This window comes from Motacilla alba, chromosome 5 (assembly GCF_015832195.1).
Source record: "Motacilla alba alba isolate MOTALB_02 chromosome 5, Motacilla_alba_V1.0_pri, whole genome shotgun sequence".
Taxonomy (NCBI): Eukaryota; Metazoa; Chordata; class Aves; order Passeriformes; family Motacillidae; genus Motacilla; species Motacilla alba.
Window position 1 is genome coordinate 47052539 of NC_052020.1, and position 23870 is coordinate 47076408.

At 44.4% G+C, this 23870-nt stretch overlaps 1 protein-coding gene across 4 annotated transcripts in view; it reads right to left on the reverse strand.

Annotated features, from left to right (window-relative positions):
- The window catches only part of ASB2 (ankyrin repeat and SOCS box containing 2), a 46614-nt gene that overhangs the window by 6883 nt on the left and 15861 nt on the right, over positions 1-23870 (reverse strand). For 2 of the 4 annotated variants that reach the window (XM_038138039.1, XM_038138038.1), the window contains exons 2-8: positions 17258-17522; positions 15588-15692; positions 11046-11212; positions 10193-10348; positions 7988-8233; positions 5551-5722; positions 489-1050 (exon numbers count right to left, since the gene is read on the reverse strand). In XM_038138039.1, the coding sequence (XP_037993967.1) occupies positions 489-1050; positions 5551-5722; positions 7988-8233; positions 10193-10348; positions 11046-11212; positions 15588-15692; positions 17258-17502 (1653 nt within the window). In that variant the 5' untranslated portion in view covers positions 17503-17522. Of the gene's footprint in view, positions 1-488; positions 1051-5550; positions 5723-7987; positions 8234-10192; positions 10349-11045; positions 11213-15587; positions 15693-17257; positions 17523-23334; positions 23679-23870 lie in introns of those variants that run through there. The other 2 variants (XM_038138037.1, XM_038138040.1) reach the window with 2 other exon arrangements.

A 23870-nucleotide genomic window follows, 5' to 3' on the forward strand; every position in this document is an offset into this window, starting at 1 on the left:
AAATTGCAGTTGTTCACATTCACTGGTTTACCTTCACAGAGTGAAGCACTAGACTGTTTTCATGTAACCAGTAGCTAACATTCTGTATCAGACAAAACAAATCCTACAGGGCAGGTTAAAAAAGAAGGTTTCTATGTCCCATATGCTATCATCCATATGTTTGTCAAGAAAATATGCCTCACTTTTGGCACCTCAGGTCCAGAGGAAAAGAGCATCATAGAACTGTTGGTAAGACTGTAGAGATGGCTACGATTCACTGTAAAGTCAAGCTATGGCCACAGTGGCTGTTCCCTAGCTTCCTGCAGTCACTGGACACAAACTTGGAATGTTTGCTGGCTCATACTGAGCCTTTTTTTTCCTGTAAATAAAGTAGGAATTGTGGCATTTTCTCTCACAAAAAAGTTGGAATAAAAATACACTGATGTTGTCCAAACCCACTGGTAGAAGATGTCCTTAGAAGTCCTGCAGGTAGACTGGGCAGTGCTTACCTGTACTACAGCTGGCTCCCTGGTCACCTGAGGATCATTAAGTCTTTCCCGCCTGTAATTTAATGCAGGGTGTGGGCCATTTCCATACTGACACTCAAAACAGGAACCCGCGTCGCAGCCCAGATCCAGGAGGTACTTCAGCACAGAAAGGTACTTCATTGAAAACATGATGGTAGCTGGAAATGTGGTGGGATGACTTGATATATAGGCATCAATGTTTGCCCCATGGTCAAGAAGCAGTTTCATGGTCTTCAGGCAGCCATGGCGGATGGAGATGAGTAATGGGTTGATGAGGTCAACATTGGGGTTGGCTCCGGCTTGCAGCAGCAGCTCTGTGGCGTAGATGTTGTTGTTAAAAACAGCAAAATAGAGTGGGGTGGTGCGTCTGTCCTCATAAAGGCAGGAGCGTTCATCAGAGAGGGCAGTGTTGACCTCGTAGCCAGCTTCGATCAGCTCTTCCAGGATATCGTCATTGTTGCGTTCTGCCGCTAAGTGCAGGGGGCTGATGCCACTGCGCTTGACACGGGTGCGGCTGGTCACAGGGATCAGCATGGAGACAATCCTGCCAGGAGGAGACTCAGTGAGCAGCAGTGAGCTCCAGGGGATCTACAGCCCTGCAGCAAGCTTTATTCATAGCTCTATGATTGTACCCGTAAGGCAGAGCCCGCTAACTCAGGCACAGGAACAAGTCATAGAAACCAGACTGCAAACCTCAATCCTGTCAGCAACTCCCTGTGCACCGACCTTGCCAAAAATATGAGTTGTTTGACCTTCCCCTTCCATGGAGAAACACATTTTTTTGAGATTATCACCCAGTTTCTGTGATGAAATGGCAGCTACAGGGACAGTTACAATGGAGGAGATGACATGCTGGCACTCACTCAGCCTGTTTTAACTTCTCTTAGGTTCCACAGCCCAAATGGCAGACGACCAGCCAGGAGCTACCAGATATTCTGAACCTTCATCATCATGCTGTGGGTAGGACTGGAGGAAAAGGTGCACAACCTCCAGCTTGACGTGCCAGCGGAGAGAATGTATCTCCCCTTCTCAGGTTTTGCTTTACTGCTCAGCAGAGAAGGGTGACAACACAAAGTGCTGGCAGGTCTTGTGGGTCACAGCCACAGTAACAGTCTTGACACCAGACAGGGGGTGAAGCCCCATGTCTACGGGACTGAGCTAGGATAAACTGCAGATTTGGCTCCCAGCCCTTCCCTATTAGATTTTACAATTCAGTTATTACCCTGCATTGATCCTTATCCTGTAGACCTTCACAGTGCAGCTTTTGGCTATGGCAAGTTCATGGGGCTATCAATGTCCATCCCAGAGCATGGGGAGCCAAAAAGATAATTAGTTAAAGGGAGAAAAGAAGTAAAAATATTTTCCAGGCTGGTTTCCATGTTTCAGCTGAGGGAGAAAATGTGTGCAGCCAAGTCCTAAACCCCAGTAATGAGGGATTGCTATTGGAAAGTGTGATGTGGCCTTAAACACAACAGCATAAATCAAGCTTCTCTAATATTTAATATGAATTTCAAATATATGATGCGCAGGAGCCCTGCAGTCACAAACCCATGATCATTTTCATGTCTGCACAGGTGTCAATGGAGTTGCATGACCAACCCTATGGATTAAACCTTCATTTCCTCCTCACAGAGTTGGGTGATATAGCCAAGGCCCTAGGATGATTCTGTAGAAATAGACAAGTCACCTCAAGGAAACTTACTGTTAGAAAGAGCCTGCAGATCATCCAACCTGAGTCTGCCTGCTGTGTCAGGAGTTGCCCACACTCCCTTTGTAATATCTGTGTAGAGGGGGATATCTTAAATAGGAACTTGTGTGAGCTGGGAAGCCAAGCACACCTTCTCCACCTCCTTTCCTCCCATGCAGACTACTCTACCTAGCAGTCAACAGCTCTGGTGACACCCAAACATGCAAAGCTCACTTTCCTACCATGTAGTGTGTCTCCTTTAAAATGCTGTGTATCTTCAGCTTGACTGCAATAGCTGGTCCCAACACTGGGCCCTCAAACATATATTTACATAATGAGCTAAGCCAGTAAAACCTTTGTCTGTGATGATCTTGTGATCCTGTGAAACACTGAGCCTCCAACACTCCCAGGAGCTGAAATAAGGGTCGAAGATGTAATTTTACAGGATTATGTTCCTATTTATGTGATGGACTGTTGATGTCTCCAAGTTACTTCTACATCTCATTTTTAAACAAAAAGGCTTTTAAAATTATGTAAATATCTCGGGAAATTAAGCACTTATTTTTTTCTCTAAGCAGTCACACTAATTTTCCAGCACTGTGACACTTGCCAGGGAGCAGGAGGTTTGGGTGCTGGTGAGCTGGCAACTTCCCAACCTCAGCAAATGTTCTGTAAGAGCCTAATAACAAAAAGGGCACAGAGCACTGTGACGACACTACGCCAAGTACCAGCATTACTCATCCCATGATCAAATGTTTTGAAGATTTAAGGGTCTGTTTTGTTCTTTCCCTCCAGCATATGTGCTTCAGCCAGCTCTTCACATCTGAGTTAAAGAGGCACTGGATCATTTCTGTCTGCAAGGGGAACCTGAACCTGACTGCACGGATGCCTCTCTGAGGCTCTGCATTCAAATGCTGCAGTGTCCAAGAGCTCAGTACAGTCCCTGTACCCCACATTTATTTTGGTGTGACAAACAGGAAGCATCAAATTGTTACCAGGTTAATTGTGTAGCTTGAACCTGTGTCCCTTTCTCACCCTCCAAAGTGGGCCAGTTCAGTAATATGGTGCCTCTGGAGCATTTCCTGCTTTAGAGGGAGAATGCAACTCAAGTGAAGGCAGCCAAGGCCAGACAAGTCAGACCACATCCCATGTCTGTCACAGGGATGAGCTTCATGTACAGTTTTTAAATTGTGCCAAGATTTCCCTAATCCCTGACACCTGCTTCTGTGTTTTCTATTTTTTAGAGGTTATATGGAGGAGGAGACAGACCATCCTCAGTGTGAGCATGCCGAAAGTTTACTGACTTGAATTTACTTAATAAATCTGCCCACGCTTCATGAAGTCTTCCCTTTTCAACTCCCCAGTTCTAAGGGGGAAAGAGTTAAATGAATGCTTGCAGCTTATGAGATGACCCTTATGAATTTCAGGTCAGTATTGACAAGGTGTCATTTAAAATAAACAAGCACCAAACAACAAGAGTTGACAGTTGAGCCCTGGGACCACATTCTTGGCTTTTTGATGGTAGGGAGCCTTCGTGCTCTGGCAAAAAGTTGAAGTGTGGAATTCCTGCAGAATTGCGTACTAAATCTGCAGGAATACAGAGGTCACCATGAAGGGTGTTATTTTACTGAATACCAGAGGAATTAAGAATGATCAGCCAAACAGGCTAAAGTTTTGTCATTTAGATAAATATTTATAAGATAATATATTTTTCTTTTGTCTTTTTTTTCTACTTAGTTTGCAGCAGTTATGCACAAAATTTGTGCTCAATCTTTTGCAAGTGAAGGAATGCAGGGTTTGAACTAAATTCTGGTCTCGTTTATGCTGCTGGTTTTTGGGAATAATAGATATGAGCCCTGAATCAGGCCCTTCCTTTCATAACCCAGGGGTGAACTCAGGTTGTGGAGTTTCCATGTAAATTTCTTTTCAGGTCAGAGCGTGAGACTACTGAGGGGAGGGTAAGATTCAGAGAGCTGGCCCATACTCTATATATTTCAGATCAACTTACTGTACTTTCAGATCAGCTTTTCAGAAAGCGAACCACTGAAGCTGAGTTCTGTCTCTCACACATGAAAATGACTTTATAACTCCAACCTTGGAGAAAATTTTGAATCATGCATGTGTTAGTCAGGGCAGTGTATTCATGTACCTATTGTAAGTGTATAAACCTGCTATGTAAGTTGGCATTGAGCTGCCCTCTAGAATACACAGCTTGCACAAGGAACCAGGCCTACTCCAACTAATATTAATATCAGGTCTATCAAAGTGGTGTGAGAAGCTTAATTGGCATTGCAAAACAAATCTAAATGCTAGAATGAAAAACATTTTGGGAAGGTGTAGTGATGTTCAGGCTCAGAAGCATGCTGCAATGTCCCAGGTTACTACTTACAAGACAGTGCAACATCCCATCCCCAGACAGCATCTTCTACACTGATATTCTTTATATAGAATATAGTTTTTCACTTTTCTAGAAACATCTCTGTTTCAGAGGACTGGTAATTCTACCTGTTTTCTTCTTATTTTTTCCACTAGTTACTTGTATCCCTGTTAAAAAAATATGCTCAGCTCTGTCCTAAACACATATAATTTCAGAAAGAAAGCAGTTGGTCTTTTTATGAATTTGTCTGTTACAAATAAGAGTTATTTGATCACTCACTAATAAAATATCTTTTCCAGAACACAAGAAATTCTTGTCCTTTTTTTCTGAAGCCTTTACAATTTCCTGAAAGGTTTCTGAAAGGAAGGATATCAGAACTGGACACCATATTCTAGTGACAATCTCACTAATGCCCTAGAGATTCACTTAACCACTTCCTGCTGTCAGCAGCTGAATTATTGTTATTAAAACCTGAACACACCAGAGATAAATCCAGCATCTTCTGCTTGTGCAGAAGAATCACAATGGGCCCATGTAGGAAAATTATTGCAAACTATGCTGCAAATGCTATTAAGGACTAACACTTCCCACCAATACTTTTTCTATTATATTTTAAGAATGTTTTGAGGACTTCAGTTTAATCCACTTCCAAGATGCATGATGTTATTTAGCCGTAACAGATGATTTTTTGGTAATATTAAAGGAATTTTTCACCCCACATTCCAGCTCACCCCATCCCATCCCATCCCATCCCATCCCATCCCATCCCATCCCATCCCATCCCATCCCATCCCATCCCATCCCATCCCAAACCTCCAAACACACTCTCCAGCCTGAGCTCTGCAAGCAGAAAGCCCACATCTCAGCTGGTACCTGCCTTGCTCACATTGCTCAGAATTGGTTCTGGGACATTACATTCTCCTTTTTGTAAGGACTTTGGATTCTTGTCTAAAAGACGAAACCATGAAACTAAAACTTACTCGCAAATCCCTTTTTTGGCTGCTATGTGAAGAGGTAACAGGCCATCCTTATTGGCTTTGTTAGCATCTGCTCCTTGGGACAAAAGAAACTCCACAATAGCCACATGTCCATTTTTACAGGCTTCATAAAGAGCAGAGGCATTATCACTGGCTTGTGTATTTATATCAGCACCTAGGAAGGAAGAAACTATTTTAGCACCAAAAGGTTAAAATGAGATGGGAGGAACATACTTTGAGTGAACACTTATATTTCCATGACACTGGAGAGATGAAATGTGCTGGATGAGGGTGTGAACATGGTCATATCACAGGTGCCACAGTCATATCAGTTATACACCTTTATATCAGAGATTTACATTGGTTTATAATATGATGGGAATTTTATGAGGGACAGTTTATCATGGGTGGCAACTATTAGGTCCCAATCATGAATCCAGGCTTTATTCATCTCAAAAGTAAAAAAAAAAAAAAATTAAACAGGCTGTTCTTTAAAAGGGCATGGCCTTTCCTTCAAACACAGTAATTCCATTAATATTTATGTGTTTACACTATGTATGTATACCATTGCTGAACAGGAGTTTGGACTGGATTATCTCAATAAGTGCTCTCCAAAATTCTATGGATATATATTTATAAGGTATATTTATTTATATTTATCATTTGTACTCTATATAGTCACACTGTAAGTATTATGCAGATTTATAGTATTTATACCTATTTTTAATTTTAGTATGTATCTAGGCTAAAATAATACTCTATAAAATGACATCTGCACAGTGCTGATCAATAATTCTAAGGTTTTATTTGGGAGTGCCTAATCAATGAATATTGCATTTCAAAACTCAGCACCTGAGGCCATATCTCTTCACTTCATGAGGGTTGGAGTTAGGTTTCAAATGGAAAGTTTTACTACAAAAAAGAGAAATGTTAGCAATGAACTACTAGACTATTTGGTAATTTCTTTCTTGAGCTCTAATGTGTACTTCCCTTAATAAATAACATGCAAGTATAAACCAAGACAATACTTTTTGCCATAAACAATATGAAATCTAGCTTTTTCTGTTGTAGATATTTAAGGCCCTTAAGCCTGGATTTTGGCTGTCATATACTGTACCATGGTGTTCTCAGGAAGGCTGCTCTATGTGTATCCTAAATGGGAATGACAGTTCACTGGAGTTTTGCTTCTAAACTCCAATAAAGAAACTGATCAGTCTTCTGTTTGATGATGAAAACTCCCTGCCAATGAGAACATTTCCCTGGGCCCTCACTCTAAGCTGAAACATCTGTGTTATGTTTGGCCCTTTGAAGATGTTGTAGCTGGAAACAACAGGAGAATTAGTGTGACAAAACATAACACAGGACTATGTTCCTAATGAGAAAGAAACCCCTTTTGTGATGAAAATTGCTTATCATAAACAAGGAATGATATCATTCCTGGGATGCTCAGAAGAGCTTTTCAGGGCTTGAAACAACTGAACAACAATTGAACAGTTTTATTGGATTTTCCTCTTGTGTATTTTTCTCAAAATTGAACTTTAAGGAAATCTTAATATGTATCTAATTTGAAACACAAATCACATTCTGGTTTAGTTTTTTAAGTCATAGGCATCATGATGGACTAACTGGGCATACAAAACTCTCTGAGAAGACTAGCTGGGCAGCAGAACACATTTTTGTTTCCCAATTCTCATATCTTTCTTAATCATACTATTTTATTCAAAAGTTTTTCTTATCTTCATCACTGGTAAACTCTTGTTTTGCAAGTGCAGGACCCCAGTCTTACCTACATTGAAGATACTAGTCCATTATGAAAATAAAATATGCTTCAGAATAGTAGTGAAGTGTATTGTGCTTATTGTAAAGCTGTTTTACATGACTGGAACAGTAAAAGATAGGTTTAGTGTAAATTTGATTAAAATTCACTCTTTTTATATGTTTGAACAAAGGGAGAGTGAGTCTGCTTCTATTTGATATAAACCCATGAACTCTACAGCAGTACTTTATCTATTTTCAGAGGATACACGATGAGGACAGCTAACCTTGCCCATCACTGCACATACTCATGAGCAGATGAGGTTGGCTGAAGTTCAACTTCTGCCATCTATTACCACCTGCAGCTGCCTTTTATGACTGACTGGATTTTGGGCTGCATGTGTGCAGCAGTGTGGGTTTACAAAGCTGTTGGGAAATGCAGTCAGACAGCACCACATGACTTCTCAGAGTAGGTGACCATGAATGAATGCTGAAGAAGCACATGTGTCTAGACCATGCTCTGTGAAAGACCCTACCCAGCTCCACCATCAGAAGCAGCAGGGTCTTAGTGCCTCTGCAGGCTATGTCTGGCCTCCAGAGACAGAAAATCTGAGCCAAGGAGAATTACTGGGAAACTCTGAATTATTAAGGATCAAATGAATAGATGCATGTAAGCTGTACTCACCACATCTTGCAAGGTATCTCAAAGCTTCCAACTGCCCACTCTCAGCTGCCACAAATAAAGAAGTGATCCCATAGGCATTTGCTGACTCAATCTTGGCACCCCCTTTCACAAGGATATCAATGATCTCCAGGTCATTTCTGGAGACAGCCTCATGGAGAGCGGTCCATCCTCGATTGCAGCGATGGTTGGTATCTGCATTGTACTGCACCAGGAGTCTTGCAGCCTCTGCATTCTTGCGCTCACAAGCTGTTTTAGAAAAAAGGGAAGACACTAGGACAGGCTTTTGAAAATATTCTGGGTGTTGTGTATCTGTTTCTGGCAGCCCCAGGCAAAATCACACAAGTAGGCCATAGTAAGACCAAAGATCCATTTAGGTCTACATGAGAGCAAAGGCTGCTGCCAAGTGACATTGTCTGAGGCTCAGAAAAGATGTGACAGTGAAGCCAGTCTCCAGCTGGACCTGGCTAAGTGTCTTGTGCAGGGCTTGTGTCAAGTCTGGTACTGGGGGGAATCTGGCCCAGCACCTTTGTACCAATGGGAAAACACAGGGACACAGTGAGGTGATAAGGTGAAGGAAGTAATTTATGAAGAACAAATATGTTAGAGAAATCACGTGACCTGAACACTTTCTTCCCAAATTCTGTGCAAACTGGCTCTTTATCTTACTGCCATGGACTGCAGATAAAGCTCCATGTAGACAAGAAAATATAAAAAGCTCAAACCAACAGTTGTGTGAGTCAGTAGCACTTTCTCAATTTATAGTTAAATTTATAGTTCAGGACCATCCTGAGCTAAATGTAGTTTCTTAATAATTAATAGCCTTTTTTAATTTTTATTCTACCAACTTGCCCATAGCTTTTTGAATCCCAGATCTTGAGACCTCCCTTGCACCTTAATGGCAGGACTCCAATCTAAAGGTACATAGGATGGGTAGCCACATTGAAAAACCCCAATTAGAATTTGTTGTAAAATGTACAGAAGAGAAGCACATTTTATAGCAATTAGTTTTTTTCCTTGAAATAATAGAATCTTTTTCTCACAGAGGTCCCACCTTTTAGTTTTGATTCTTCCCTTGCAATTGCTCCATAGTGCTCTCCCCCATAAAGAGGTGTCACTCATATACTGAAAGCAATTATATAATTAGACATTTCTGTAATTATCTATCCATAGCTCTGCCGAGTTTAATTTGCTTACATATGCTATGATGACTATTTTGTTATGACAGTCTTTTTAAATCTTTTGTTGTTGTTGTTGCTGGAGGATAGTGTAGAAGATACTGCATCAAGGCTAGCCCATTCTTAGTAACAGTTCTTTGGCTAAATGGTGTTTTCATATCATTGTTTTTGTGATTATTATTACTATGAGCACTACTACTACTACTACTGCAGCCATTACTGTGTCTTTAATGCACTGCTAAACAGCTTTTCCCTGGTCAACTAAAAGTCAGAATTTTAAAATAAAAGCATTTCAAAGCATCTCCAATGCTAGGCATCCAAAGTTGGAGGCAAGATTGCTGTTTTAACCTGTAATATATGTTTTTAATGTTTTACAGGGCTATAAAGCTGTCATGGCAGGAGCAAAGGAGGTTGGACATGAAGGTGTGAGAGGTCTCCTCTGGGTGTTTGTGACATCTTGGATATATTGCTAGTGTGCTCAAAGAAGAAAGTGTTCTCTCTGACCAGCAGCAAAGTAATATGTCTGTGGTGAATACTGTATCTACCTCACTGAATTGTTTATAATTGTATGACTCTCCTATAGCCCACAGCCTGGCCTGACTCCCACAGTATATGAATCACTGGCACGTCCACAGTTACTGTATGTGGAATCTTCCCCACATTGTACATCTGATAGCTGTTTAGGTCCTACTGTTCAGCAGAGCATACACAGTCCTTCACTGGCCAGCTTTCTGTAAGTTTGGGACATTGTGTAGACAGTCCATGCTTAGGACGCTACTGAGAATGTCCCTCAGCCTCAGCATCCCATCACAGCCTGCAGCCTGCAGGACAGCTGCTATTCCTGTCTCTGTTGAGGATGAGGTAAAAGGCCATGGCATGGAAGGTCAAGCATAGGAGATAGAGGACTACCACAGGGAAGCAGAAAACAAGGGCTCATCACTGACTTTCAGCACCTCATCACAAGACATCCTGAAGTTCTGCCTTGCTGGTGCCAGCAGAGTTCGGCATCCCTGTAAGAGCAGCTCCTCACCTTTGTAGAGCGGCGTTTCTCTGGCCTTGTTGGAGATGTCGGGCTCAGCCCCAGCCTGCAGCAGGGTGAGCAGGCAGTCCAGGTTGCCCCGGCTGGTGGCCAGGTAGAGAGCTGTCTCCTCATTGAGGGTGCGCTGGTCGATGGTGCCTGGGTATGCTGCGGAGGAACGGTGAGCACAAAGTCATTGTGGCAGGTAGTGTACAAGCATCTGCAGCACCACACCCTTCTAAGTCCTTGAGGGTTTCAGTTTTTACTGTTTATTCATTTCCACAAGCAGTGTAAGTTAGGAATATACTAATGTATATAGTACAATATATATATTATATATATATATATATATACACTACTATAATGTTACTGTAACTAAGGTTGAGTATCAAAACCTGTCTTCAGTTAAAATGAAAATGTTCAGCTTTGGCCACTAGTGATGCAGAAAGTTGTTGAGCAACTGTTCTTCACCTGAAGTTTGAAAACAAACTACAGTAATTAACTTCAAGTACCAGCAAAGAGATGCTGGGTTAGATCTCCCCCCAGGGGAAAGTGGGGTCATTTGTGTCAGCTTGCAGCAGCCAAGCAGCTCATAAGATGAGACAGCTCAGCTTCAAGGCTGCATGAGAAATGCAGGGCTTGGCAGAATCTATCCCATATCAATTTCTCCCAAATATCTTAACTTTTAGAGGCTTCAATCTGGAAACCTACTTTCCAAGAGAAGATGAAATTAGTATACAGGCAGGGAGGTTGGAAAGAAGCTTCATACACAGCCCCAGGCTAGGACTGAAATACTGCTAATTTGGCCTTTTAGTTTATTCATGTTCTTCTTTTCCCTTTTGTAATTAGTTTCAACTTCACTGACCTTTTTGCAACAGGCTCAGGCAGCCCACTTGGCCATAGTATGCAGCTTCATGGAGGGGTATCCAGCCATCCTTATTAGGTACAGAAAGGTTTTTTCCTGATTTCATCATGTTGCATACTGCTTTTTCATCTCCATCCCTGATTGCTGCCACTACAGGGTCAATTTCTCTTTAAAACAAGAGTAAAACTTGGTTATTGCTTCCTTCATTACTGAGAAGCTTTCTGCAGCAATGTCACTGTTTTATTAGCCCAAAAGAATGAACCCCTGCAGCCTATATAACACATATTTATACAGTGAGACACCATAGGGCCTGTAAAGGTAAAATTTGTCTTCTCTAATTTTGTTACTGTCAGCAGATCAGAAGAATCACTGTCTGGGGGTACTGATCACTCTCCTCAGAATGTAAGGGAACTAGGTAGGTGTAACAAATGTCTGACACAAACACTTATATTTTAGGTGTCAGGAGTTGAGGAAGACTGGCTCTGACATTGCTCCATACACTGTGGAGTGTCCATGACTGTGATAATTGCATCACCACACTGTCCCATGTGGCATGGTGCTTCTGTATGAGATCTTTTAAATAAGACCAGCTTTGAAGAGAATTTTAAATAAGACCAGCTTTGAAGAGAATTACCCCTGTTCATCCTTGAAAAAGTTTTTAGATTTGATTTGCGGTTGGCTTTAACAGATATTATCAATAAATCTTACTCTTGTATTTTTAAGATCCTTCTTATTTCCTCACACAGTCCTGTTTTCAGAATTTAGCCAGTCCACTTATGAAGCAGGGGGAGCTCTGGTGAGAGCATGTGAACACTGGGGTGTTGGTCTTGGCTCTCCTGTCTTTATCCAGTGAGGATTGAAAGAATTCCACCTATCCAGATCCCTCTGCCAAGCATGCATTCCACACACTCTGGGCAGCAACCCATTTCTCTGAGCTCTCTGAGCATTTGCAGAGCAGGGCTGACCTGGGCACACCAATCCTACTGCAGAGCAACAGTGACAGCTCCTGTGAGTCTCCCCACACAGCAGGAGTCCCAACACTGCCTGACTGCCACTTTTCTCCAAGTCAGCAGCACCTGAATAGGACCTGCCACCCTCCTTCCACCCCTTCTGAGGCTGCCAGTAGCATGGCAGAGGTAGGGAGCTGGGGAGCTCATACCCTGCAGCCAAGGCAGGCAGGGCCCTTGCCCATGGTGGGCAGCAGCTCTGTGCATACTGATGGGCCGTGCCTTCCAGTGTTGGCATCTGCTTGGGCCCCAGCTGAGCTGAGCTGGGACAAGGCAGCCACAGCTTTGTTATTGTGAGGCACTAAATGACTAAGATTCAGCACGAAGGAAGGAAGCACTTCACCAGTTCTAATGGGGACTTGCAAAAAATGAACGTGAGCTATAGTTTCAGAGACAGAAAACAAGAAGTTGAAGAAAGCACTGGAGCATTTGTGGTTTGAACTAGCTCTACAGAGAAAATCTTGCAGTCCTGAAGGCAGAGAGATGTGGGAGAGAGGTGCATGTCTCAGGGCAGGAATACAGCATGTGGTGGAGGTCACGCAGGTTAGTGATGATGGGAACAACCAGAAACTCCAGTTATGACAAGAGGAAAGTCTAAAATACCAAAACAGAGTGAGATCAGAAAAATATGGGCAGGTCAGCACAGGAGTCCTCACAAAGCAGTATACTGGTGCAACCTCTGCACTTTGTGGGAGTTTCAGGGCCAGCACTGAACTCCGTTGCCTTGTAGGGGCTGGAGAGACCAACAGTCTGAAACTCACATAGGCCTCACTAATTTCAGTTTGCCCAAAGGCACACAATCTATGCTATAAACACTGATATTAGCATTGAAAAAAGTCACCGAGCTGGTTTTCTGAGGATAAATTCGGGGCCAGTAGTGGAACAGGTGATTTCAACACTTGTGCCAGAGAATGGGAAAAGACACCGTTTCCCAGGGGAAATAGTACTTGGTGCCACTTGCTCCTTCTCTATAGCTGGAAGCAGTGATTTCGAGACAGTAGGGTCACAAAAATAGCAACACTGGAATGAGGAGAGATACAGGACACAAGGCCAGGCATTTTGCCTGAGAAGATAACAGCTAGAACAGGCAGCTGCTGTCCTGGCCACAGCCCTCCTGGGAGGAATCGACTGACCTTCTGATAACTGCGGGCTGGATGTCCCAGGGACACGGCTGTGTCTCCATACTGCTTAGGGTACCCTGGGGACTAAACCTAAGATTCCTAACTGTGTACATATAATGGATTTTTATACAGGTGTTTGAGCATTTTGTTGAAGTCTGCTGACAGCCACTATTGGCATTTTTGGCTGGGAGAGGAGGCGGAGGTGGGGGATCTTCATCTTTCAACACCTCTGGCACAAGGCTGCTGAAACCATCTGTTGTTCTGTACAAAAGCTCAAGTTACACATGTAGGGCTGTGACCTCAGGATTTGGGCAGATGATATAATTAGTGGTGCTTAATGAATTACTGCATGCCAGGTGGGCCATGGCAGGGGTCTGTGCATGGGCCGGCTCACAGCAAATGCAAGGTAAATCACATTATCTGAGACCTCAGGGAAAGTGGGAGGGTACCTTGGATCTGTACTGGGCTTAAAAATGTGTGAAGAATCAGTTACTTTCTGCTTAAGCCCTCAGATGTTGAATGAAGCAAACTTCTGTTGGGTTCCTTGACCTTAAATGATTCCTCAGTAAGATGAGGGGGTTTGCTGGACCAGGCTGCAGATGCTTTAGCCAAGAAAATTCCACATCAGAACAGAAGGTTTAATGAATCTCCATGTGAAATCCTTGTTTTCTGCCTGACTTATAGTTGGCTGTTACAAAAACCCACCACATTCTGCTGCCTGGATTTCATCAGCTATAGAAAATACAAGCATTAAAACTATGGAGGAAGTCTGAAGATATGAGCAAATCTTAACCTTATAGGCAACTCAAAAGAATTACTGCATTTCAAAGACCAATAGGCAAGATAAAAAATACCCCTTGCAGATGAAATGTATGGTGAGGTCAATTCTGAGTGTTGAAGAAGAGGTTCAGTGGAGCATGGAAAGGTTCAAGAAGCTCCTTTTTTCCCTGACAGCCTGGAGAGATGCAGGCAGGATGAAGAACACTACTTCCCCAGGTGAAATGAAATATCATCCCTGCCTAGATCTGAGACTAAGGCTATAAAAATGCCAGTCATGCCATCATGCTCTCCTAGGACTTCCCAGCTATATTTTTGCTCTACCTGGCAGCAGAGGAGGACTAGTTTATCAGCCTTCTTGTACATTCAACTCTATGCAGCTACCTGGTGGAGAAGAACAGCCTGCCCTCAAGTCTTCTACTGCATAAAAAAGGCATGCAAGGAGCGCAAAGCACCCTGTGAGAGGATGTGATTTCATGTGGCCAAGGGAAGCTGGCAGGTGTCAGGGATAAGGCAGGCTTCGTGTTGTAGCAGGAAGAGGCTTTCACAAGGTCAGGGAGTGAAATGCCAGCCGAGGGCCAAGAACAGAGTCTGAATCAGCCAGGATGCAGGGGAAGGTGGCAGAGATTGTAGAGCTGAGTGAGAGGTGAAAGGAAGAAGAGTGGTGGAAAGGTAGTCCCTGCATCCAGGGAGGGACCTGTAAGATGGATTAAACAAAATTTTGATTGGATAGATAGAAAAAGTGTAGAGTTTCTTTTCTGCAGGACACATGGAAGTGCTGCCTGTAACACGTTACAACTACATGTTGTCATCTGATAGCTAAGGGCATGTATCTATTCTGCACTGCAGAGAGCTGTAATAAACCTGTCATGGTCCACACATTTCCACTACACACAGGCACTGGGACAGAGCTTGGGCCACTGTCTGCTTTTCTCATCCATGACTGTGTTCAACTAATCTTATTTGCAGCCTCTGCCAACAGCAAAACATGGCCAGGAGGATCAGTCAGCCAAGACAGTTTCCTCCTTGGACAAGTAAGCCCTCCTCTGTGTTACTGGACAGCAAAGGTATGGCTGGGAACAATCTTGGGAGCATTTATAAAATACTTATTTGAAGGACTGGACTTTCTCACCTTGTTTATGTACTGTGATACATTTTCCCCCTACTTTTCCCCATTGCTGAGCCCTGAACTTAATACCAGTGCAGTTACTATCAGCACCTGCCTGCCTCATCTATCCTGTTGATAAGTGAGCCAGCCTATGTAAATTAACCACAGCGCAGTCATCCCTTCCCTGTTGTCCTTGTCAGCTCAGAGCTTCTGACTGACCCAGAGCCCCCAGGACATGAGCACTGGGGGGATGGAGAGAGATGAAGAGGGAGAAGAGAACAAGGGATATTTGAGGTGGGTCACTTGCAAGAGCACAGGCATGGCCTGGGGCAGCGGGGAGGTTGGAAGGAAGAACAGGAGTGCAGCGAGGGTGAGGTGCAGGTGTCAGTGAGACCTCCTCCAGATGAACACCACATTTCCCCCCACCAGGCACCATCACCACCCAGAAGACATGTCTCAGGGAGAGGGTGGGTTGCAAGGCTTGTTTTGGCTGCAGGGTAAAGCAGGAGAGGGAGAGGGAGACACTTACACGGACTGGGATGTGCTGAACTGGCTGCTGTCGTACCTTCGCCTGACCCCCCAGGCTGCCCCCGAGCTGGACGGCTGAGCAGGGCCTGTCTGCTGGGCCGCCAATCTGGAGTGGCGATGACATGAATGAAATAAGGAGAAATACTCCGAGTAGGAGAAACAGGTCATGCTGAGGCAGAAGCAGAGACACACATCCACAGAGACAGAGCGAGCCTGCCGGTCAAGGCTTTGAATAAAAGCAGATGGCCACGGCTTGCTCTGCGCTGGATTCAGCTGCTCACTCGGCTCGAGTTTATTTTTGGCCCTCTGAGGAAGCGTCAGGGGATTCAAATGACCATATAAGACAACAGTGTGGTTAACCCTACCACCACCACACAGGAAGCAGGCACAAAGCGAGGTGAGGTGACATTCATCACCTCCAAAGTGCCATGCAGACGAGTCAGAGGTGGGGGCAGAGAAGGATCCAGAGCTGCTGGATGTCAGCTCCGTTTCTATCCCTGCTCTCCCAGGTGGCAGGAGTTCAGCAGTGCTACAGATTTGGTGCTTCAAGCTCCAAAGGTTTTCCCTCTGATGAGAGATCAGACACTGCTGGGCTGAGACAGGACAGACAATGCACAGAAGTGCTAATGCTGCTTTTTGCCAAAATAGCAGGTGTCAAAGGACCTTCAACAAGGACAGGACCAAATGGCCAGGGAAGCCCTTATTCTCCTCTGCATCGGATCTCTACAGGAGAGCTGGCTGTAGAGGTGCACAGTAACCACACAGAGAAACCACAGCCTTAGGTGGCAGCAGGACTGCTGGCCACTCAGCATCCTGATTCCACAGCTATGTACATGCTTGCTGCTCATCAATTTATCCCCAGTTTCCCAGCCTTGAAAACAAACAAGCACAGGTGGTAATGAGCAAGGCATCAGAGGGTGGTGGAGTTATGAAAAGGGAGGAGGAACAGAACTTGAGTAACTCAGTTTATTAAGAAAGGGAAAACTAAAGTAACTTAAAAGATTAAAAGGATATTTTTCCTTGCTTTGGAGGCGACTTTGGGATCTATTCCCAACCCCCTTGAGAAATCTGCCTTTTATAAAATGAAAGGGGAACAATATCTGGGTTTGAAACTGTCAGCAGGTCTCTGTGACCACAGCTCAGCATTGCAGGGGAGGGGGATGCTGCCACAATTTGGTGTCTGGAGTTGCTTTTGGTTAAGAGTGGTGTGCTTGAAGTCAGACTGGTCTGAAATAATCACATCCTTTAAAAACGGAAGTATTTAACAGGTAGTCAGGTCTCACCGTTTTATATACCTGGTTTTTGTGCCTCTTTTATGTTTTCTCATAACAAATGCTTTGCTCCCTCTCTGACAAAACCTAAGCTTGGCATACAGTGGGGGAAAGGAGCAACTGGCTTTGGGAGGGCTTCTGTTGTTCAGGAAAGCTTGTGGCTGTGCCCCTTTTTTATTTGTTGCTTAAAACAGACAACATCAAGCAAATCCTCCTCTCACTGTGAGCACGTAGATTGTTGACCTCATTGGATTTATAGCAGGCTCTGGCTTTGACACTAATGACAGACTCGCAGAGGAGCCGCCTGGCAGAGCTAATTAGAGAGCCCGGGCTCTGCAGGGAGCTGCTTTCCCCTCCGGGCAGGGCTCCCTGGGGCAGAGCTGGGCTGGCACTCGCTTACCTTTGCCACGGGTAGATGCGGTAGGGAGGGTTGTGTGGGCTGGCACGGCTTGGGGCAGCCACTTCCCCAGCACGGGCCACCAGCGACTTCTGGGGGCTCTGGGCCACCGGCTGACCCGCGGGGTCCTCTTCCAAGCTCTGCTGGATGGCCATCTTTATAAGCTCATCTTCGCTCAGGCTGCTGTACAGGCTGTACTCCTCACAGCCTATCGTTTGTCTTTGAGTATTTGCTGCCGTCGCAGCCATTTTTATAATTCTTTGCTTTCCTGTAAAAGGAAAATTGTGATCATCAAAATCTGGAAAATGAAAAAAAACTCAACTATCTTGTACTGTCATTTGGGTCTGCCTCTTAATTAGGCTGACCAGAAAACCCTTCAGAAATCCTTCACCAGGAAAGAACATTATCAGCTAAAATCTGCAGGTAAACTTAGTGAACTAACTCCTTTCAATCACACAGAAATAACTGGTTTAGCTGGTGTTTAAAAAGGGGGGAGTTGTTGCAAGCAAGGCAAGTTTTTATCTGCTGATTCTAGTTACCACATTTCAAGAGAAAACTAGGTAAAGGAAATCCCCTTAAGATTAAAGAGACAAATTTTTGAATTTTATTTAGGAGACCAATGGATGTCTCTTTTTGTTGGTTTTATTTCTTGCTGTAATTGCAGGAAAATAAGGGAAGAGGTTTTCTCTTTGCTGGTTTTCTGTAAGAACAGGTTCTCCACCATGAAGTGCAAAGAGGGTTTGCAATTTTGTCCACCTTATCTGGAGATCTTCAAGCAACATACAAAGCTATGCTTTGAAGTGACTGTTTCACTCAGCAAGGAGAGCAACACCACACTGCTCTGTTTCACTTCTGGTTTTTTGCTTTTTCACAGAACAAAGTTCAAGGTCATGAGTGAGATGGGAATGAGAGAAGTGGGAAACATTGGGCACACTCAGCAATCACAGAATGACTGTGAACCACCACTGAGGACTCTAAAAGGCAAAGACAATTCAAAATACTGCAGAATTTCCAGCAGTGATAGGGAAGTACTGATACCATGAACGGTAAAATGCTTTAGCAGGATCTCATTTGGATGCCAGAGAGCACTCTGGCCATCAGTGTTCAAGAACCAAGGGTTTGTTTCATGGGAGGAGGTGGAAAAGCTTGCCTCTTTTAAAAAGATAACAGCCAGTGCAGAATAGGTTTGATTTTCTAAGTGCTGAGCAAGAACTGTGTAAAATAATAGGGAGCACTGGGGTGAGGAGCAACGGGAACAAGCTGCTCAGGAGGACAGGGACGTGACAGGGGAGGACAGGGACCCAGCAGGAGAGGACTGTGAGGACATGTTCCCCAGGAGCAGAGAGGTGAGGGGCTGGCTGAGTGTACCAGTGCAGCTACCAGGAAAGCTGCCTGCCCCCACCCTGTGGCTGCCAGTCCCTGTCCCATCAGTGCCACTGCAGGGTTGGCTTCAGCTCCTCACAGCCCTGCTCTGCCCGCATCAGGTCCTGCTGATCTGGGCCAGCCAGCAGAGCCATGAGCATGGGGACAGCAGAACCACCCAGCTTCCCACTGCTCAGGAGCTGCCTCAGCAGCACCTCAGGGGAGCTGTCAGCTCCCTTGCCCTGCACAGCTGCTCTCTCCACCAAGTACCCAGCTCAGCCTGGTTTCCTGGGCACTCACAGCCAAGTCCTGACCTGGAGAAAATGGAAGCTCCCCAAATACAGTTTGAAGAAATTGCAAGACCTTGAATCAATCAAGTAACTTAAAATCTTGGATTTAGGCTTTTCACTTCAGACATGGTGATATTTCCCACATCAACAGACGCTTGATATTTCCCATATCATCAAGCTCTAAGCCCACTCCAGAAAAAGTGAGAAGACTTCAGGTTAAAGGGAAGCCCAGCAGATTTCAGATTGACCATATGACTTTTAACAACAAAGGATGTATTTATAAAATAAATATAAAACCTTCAGTTGCTGTAAATAATGCAACCCAATTTTGGTGGGCTTTTTTTCTTTCTCTCTCAGGTTTTTTTTTCCCCTTTATTTTCAGCCAGATCTCTCATGACTGCTGTTGCTTCCTTTTTCCAGTTGGTGCCTCAGTTCTGCCATGGCCCTTGCTGTCCCAAAGATCCAAGCCCAGGTGTCACCCTGTTGCCAGCCTCCCTGTGCCCCCTCTGCTCCAGTACCTGCCTGTGGCTGCTCTCCAGCCAGCAGCTGGCTCCGAACCATGGCACAGCTTGGTTTGTCCAGAAGTTCTGCTGCTGTTGGGCTTGCTCAGCCCCTGGCATGCTGGGCACTACTCCCACAGTCGCTCAGCCTAGGAACTCACGTGGTGCCTGGTGAGCTGCAGATGTGTGGAACCACCGGCTGGAGCTGGCAGGAACATCCAGCAGTCATCTGCAGCATCCAGCACTGCAATGCCTGAATGTAGGGACCTGGCCCCAGTGGTGACTCAGAAACCTAAACAAAGCCGTCAGCTGGGAGGGCAGGATCTGGTCTTAAGCTCCTAATGGAGGTGATGCATAATGAATCCTTGGAGAAGGCAAGGATGGAGATGAAACTGCTCCCCTCTGAGGACAACCTGCACCAGTGCAGCCTGGGACACAGATTCCTCCTCTGTATCCTCCCAGTCCCATTGCCATCATTCTAATGGTAGTGAATCTGTCACTGCTGTGACCTGAGCTGGGTGTTGCAGTGCCTTCTGTGGGAGCCTGGGCTTTAAGTACTGTACAGGACACCTCTGCCAACCCAGCTCCACACCCTGGCACAGAGGAGCTAACTGATAGAGCTGCTTCACCACATCCCAAATGGATCTAGGTATAAAGGCCGCTCCTGGACCTTCTTCCCCTCCCTCCTTTGGTTTCACACATTCTTAAGGCAAAGGGAGCAAAAGGGAAGATTTTAGATTTGTGGGGATCACTCCTGTTTCATCCCCTTATCCTTTGTAGGGGTTAACTGGGTCCAACCCACTCTCAGAGAAAAGGGAGAACCTCTCCTGTGTGTTGGTGAGCCTCGCTAATCTAAATATTTTGACAGGAGTTCCATAGAGTGCAGAAACAACAGTGTTGGCTGCAGCTCCCATCACTGACTCATCCTGCAGGGAGAAACTTCATAGGGCTCAAAATAGAGAAAGCGTTCAGTTCTACTCATTGCACTGCACAAACACGATGAAGGTGTGGGGTCACGTCCTGGGCTGCAGGAGCTTTTGGGTCCTTACTGAGGGCCAGGGACAGCCTTGGCTGCCCTGAGCCCCTGCAGAGAGTGTTCTACTTGGGCTTGAAGCTGTCCCTGCATCCCCCTGCTGTCTCCACTTGCTCAGACAAGTGTGTGTGTGCAGTGTGCCTGGGTGCTGTGGCTGAGTTTGGCAGGAGGCTGGGCACATGCCTTCTTCCCTACAGCTCTTCGCAGAGCAGAGCACAGCCGAGCCACCACCCTCCCCTTCCACATGAGCATGCTTTTGTTTGAAGCTGCAGGACTACAGGACAGGGGCACTGGTCTGAGTTATGTCTGTAAGAAGCTGGAGTGAGACAGCTGAGCTGCAATAACAGGCTGAGCACATGCCCTTGGCTGGAGGCTAATGCACAACAGCCCAATTCAGTTTACCCTTCTCTCCCTGAGGCCAAACTCTGTGGCATCACCTGGCAGTGGCCCGGCTCAGCTGACACAGCAGGGCTAAGTTTACCCCATCTGAGGCCATCACTGAACTGCCAACCACAGACTTATAAAAGCTCACTAGGCTAATGTGCTATAAGCTAAATATTTTCCACCTTCTGTAATGAAGGTGTGAAATAAATAAAAAAAAAAAATCAATCTTTTTTTTGCTAGAAATATTTGAACAAGTCTGAATTAGTTAGATCTGGCCAAAGTGGTCTTTCTAAATGCAGCTTGAATCTATTTCCTTGCTCTAAGCCAGCTTACTGTAGGTTTGAAATATTGGAATTAGATTTAATTTTTAAATGCTGCATTTATTCTTCATCCTAACTTCAGGTCTTGGGGGAATGTTTTAACATTTGGCTATGGTCTGCATTTCTCTGGCAGCCCAGGAGTCCATCCTCACATGCAGGTAGCACACAGCATCTACTGGGACAGCAGAACCTGATTTTTAAAGCTTTGGGTATAGGGCCCATATTATTTCTTAGAGAATGCTTTCCTTTCAGCTCTGGTGGCTTCACTAGTGATCTCTCTTGGCGGAGACATGTTTTGGGATTCTGCTGTCTGTGCTGCCATTTAGTAAGTCAGTCTGACAAGATCTTCTGGAATCTAACTTACCACCATTTCCACATAGAGTCTGATCCTGATTTTAATTTTTGCCACCCTGATTTAAGTGAGAGTGAGGCAACTTAGATGCATCCAGTGAACAGAAGGTGAGGTTGGAAATAAAATACTTGTGCAGGGACCATGCTGTGACCTTCTAACCTGTGTTGATGAGCAGCTGTACAAGGTAGATCTCTGAAACCAAAGGTACTACTCACAAGGGGGACTACTAGTAATCACCTACATGATGGCAAAAGCCAGAGACAAACACAATTAGGTTGCTATTATGTTCGGACTACAAGCTCTGTCAACACACTGCTTAGGAGAATGGGCCTCTGATCCCTGATGCAACATAAATAAACAAGGATTACGGCTGGCTTTGAACATGCAGAACCGTGCAATTCAATACCATTAGCATTTGAAACAACTGGTCCCCGTTGATAGCACTTCTTTAAAGAAAAGCTTAGCGAGGCTGCTTGCCCCCCTCAATAGATCCCAGGCAGCAGAATTAGCAGAATTACTTATTTCTGTCAGAGAAGGATGGCAGATAAGTGACAAGGTCATTAAGGGAACAGAGCCAGACTTTGCCTGCCTTTGCCTGCCTTTGCGCTGAGTTTATTCCAGTCAGCTTGTAACAGAATACAGAACCTTGTTATTTATGGCTCAGGGTACAATAAACCACATTTGTGAAAACATAACCAAGTCTTTGGAGGCTGCAAAAGAGAGAGAAGAGGAGCAGCTTCACATTTTGCCTTTTGCGAGGAATGGTTGAGCTCCTGCTTCTGCAGATCCGTGTTTGCCTTTCCACGTGTTTGTCTTTACTTCTGAAAGCAGCAGGAGCACACATGGGGGAAGGCAAAGAGGCTGGATGTCTTCCCAGCAAACTGAGCCTTACTTCAGTTCTTACTGTGGCACCTTTCAGGACACATACTCCGTGGGCAATGGAAACCAGACCGACTTGCAGCACTTAAAGCGCTCACATTTTTGCTGCATTTTAGATCACTTTCCTGATAAACTTTTGCAATTTTTCAAGGGTATTATATTGGATAGCTGTTACAAGGAAGCAATTATTTTTTAAAAATGGAAAGATTTCAGTGACCATCAGATCTGCCAGAGCTGAGACATCAGAAGGATGACACCTCACGCTGTCCTGCTGCCGCAACAGGCAAGGATTCTTTGTAGTGACAGTTTATGCAAACCACTCAAGTTCTAGCCCAGTGCTGAAGGAGCAAAGCCAGGCTTCCCGAAGGAATCCTCTGAGCAAACAAATCCTCATGTTCAGCCCCAGCTGTCAAAACAGGTCACCTATCAGCATGGCATATACCCTGATGCCACCAAATCATGATTCTGCACAAATTCTTTACTGGAAATCATACACCTGCAAGCTTTTATTTCTCCTCAGAACATATTAATTCACACAGGAGTGAGTGCAATATTAGCTTCATGGCAAGCTAACTAGAAATTTAAAAATGAAAGAAATTATTTGCTGATGTAATTTTTCTCTTTCACACTGTGCCTTGCATGCTACATTCTACCTTAGTATGTTGTAGCTACAGCATACATTTCTGAGCAAGATATTCTAGGGACAAAGATACAGGCACCACCTGTGAGTATAAGAAAAATAAGGAAATGACAGAGCTACTGTTCTTTTAACAGACAGTGTTTTATGGCATATTTGAAAAAAATACCAAAGCCCAAAACAAACAAAAGCAAATCACAAAGCTCCCAAGACTGTTAGGGTGTTAGGTTATGAACCGCTGTAGGAATAAATATTTGCATAGACATAATGAACTGAGAGATTGAAAGTACTAAATAAGTTCAAAACATGCATATTTGCATTACCTTTTTGTTCTGAAATAAAAGGGTAATAATAGTGTTGAAATGGGTTATCTCCTTGGTTAAGTCTTAATTCAGAAAATCCTCGCTGGTATTTGTCTCCCTGCTTTGCCTGGATGTTTCGATCAACTGCAGGACAGCTTTGAAACACGCTCACTTTGAAGCCTGGAGTTTATTTCTGGATCACCCCATGATCAGCGAATACAAGCCAAAATATAAGTTGTTCCCAATCTCAGATTTCCTGTTTGAAGATGCACAGCAGAAACTTGTACCAGTCCTGAAGTTCTTCTTTGTTGCATTATCTGAAGAACTTCATCAACATCCTGGAGCTAAATGACACAAAGCTGACCTTTCTATTACATCATTATTTATTGTCCCTGACAAGTAGACCATATATGGATATGTTTCTGGAACCTAAAGAAGAAAAAAAATTGCCATATAATTTTCAAGTAAAATATGCTGTCCTGGAGAGTTTTATTTGCTTGGGGAGAAGTGACCTCCATTTACTTTTGTTTTAGCTGATGCTATTTAAACACAACAAC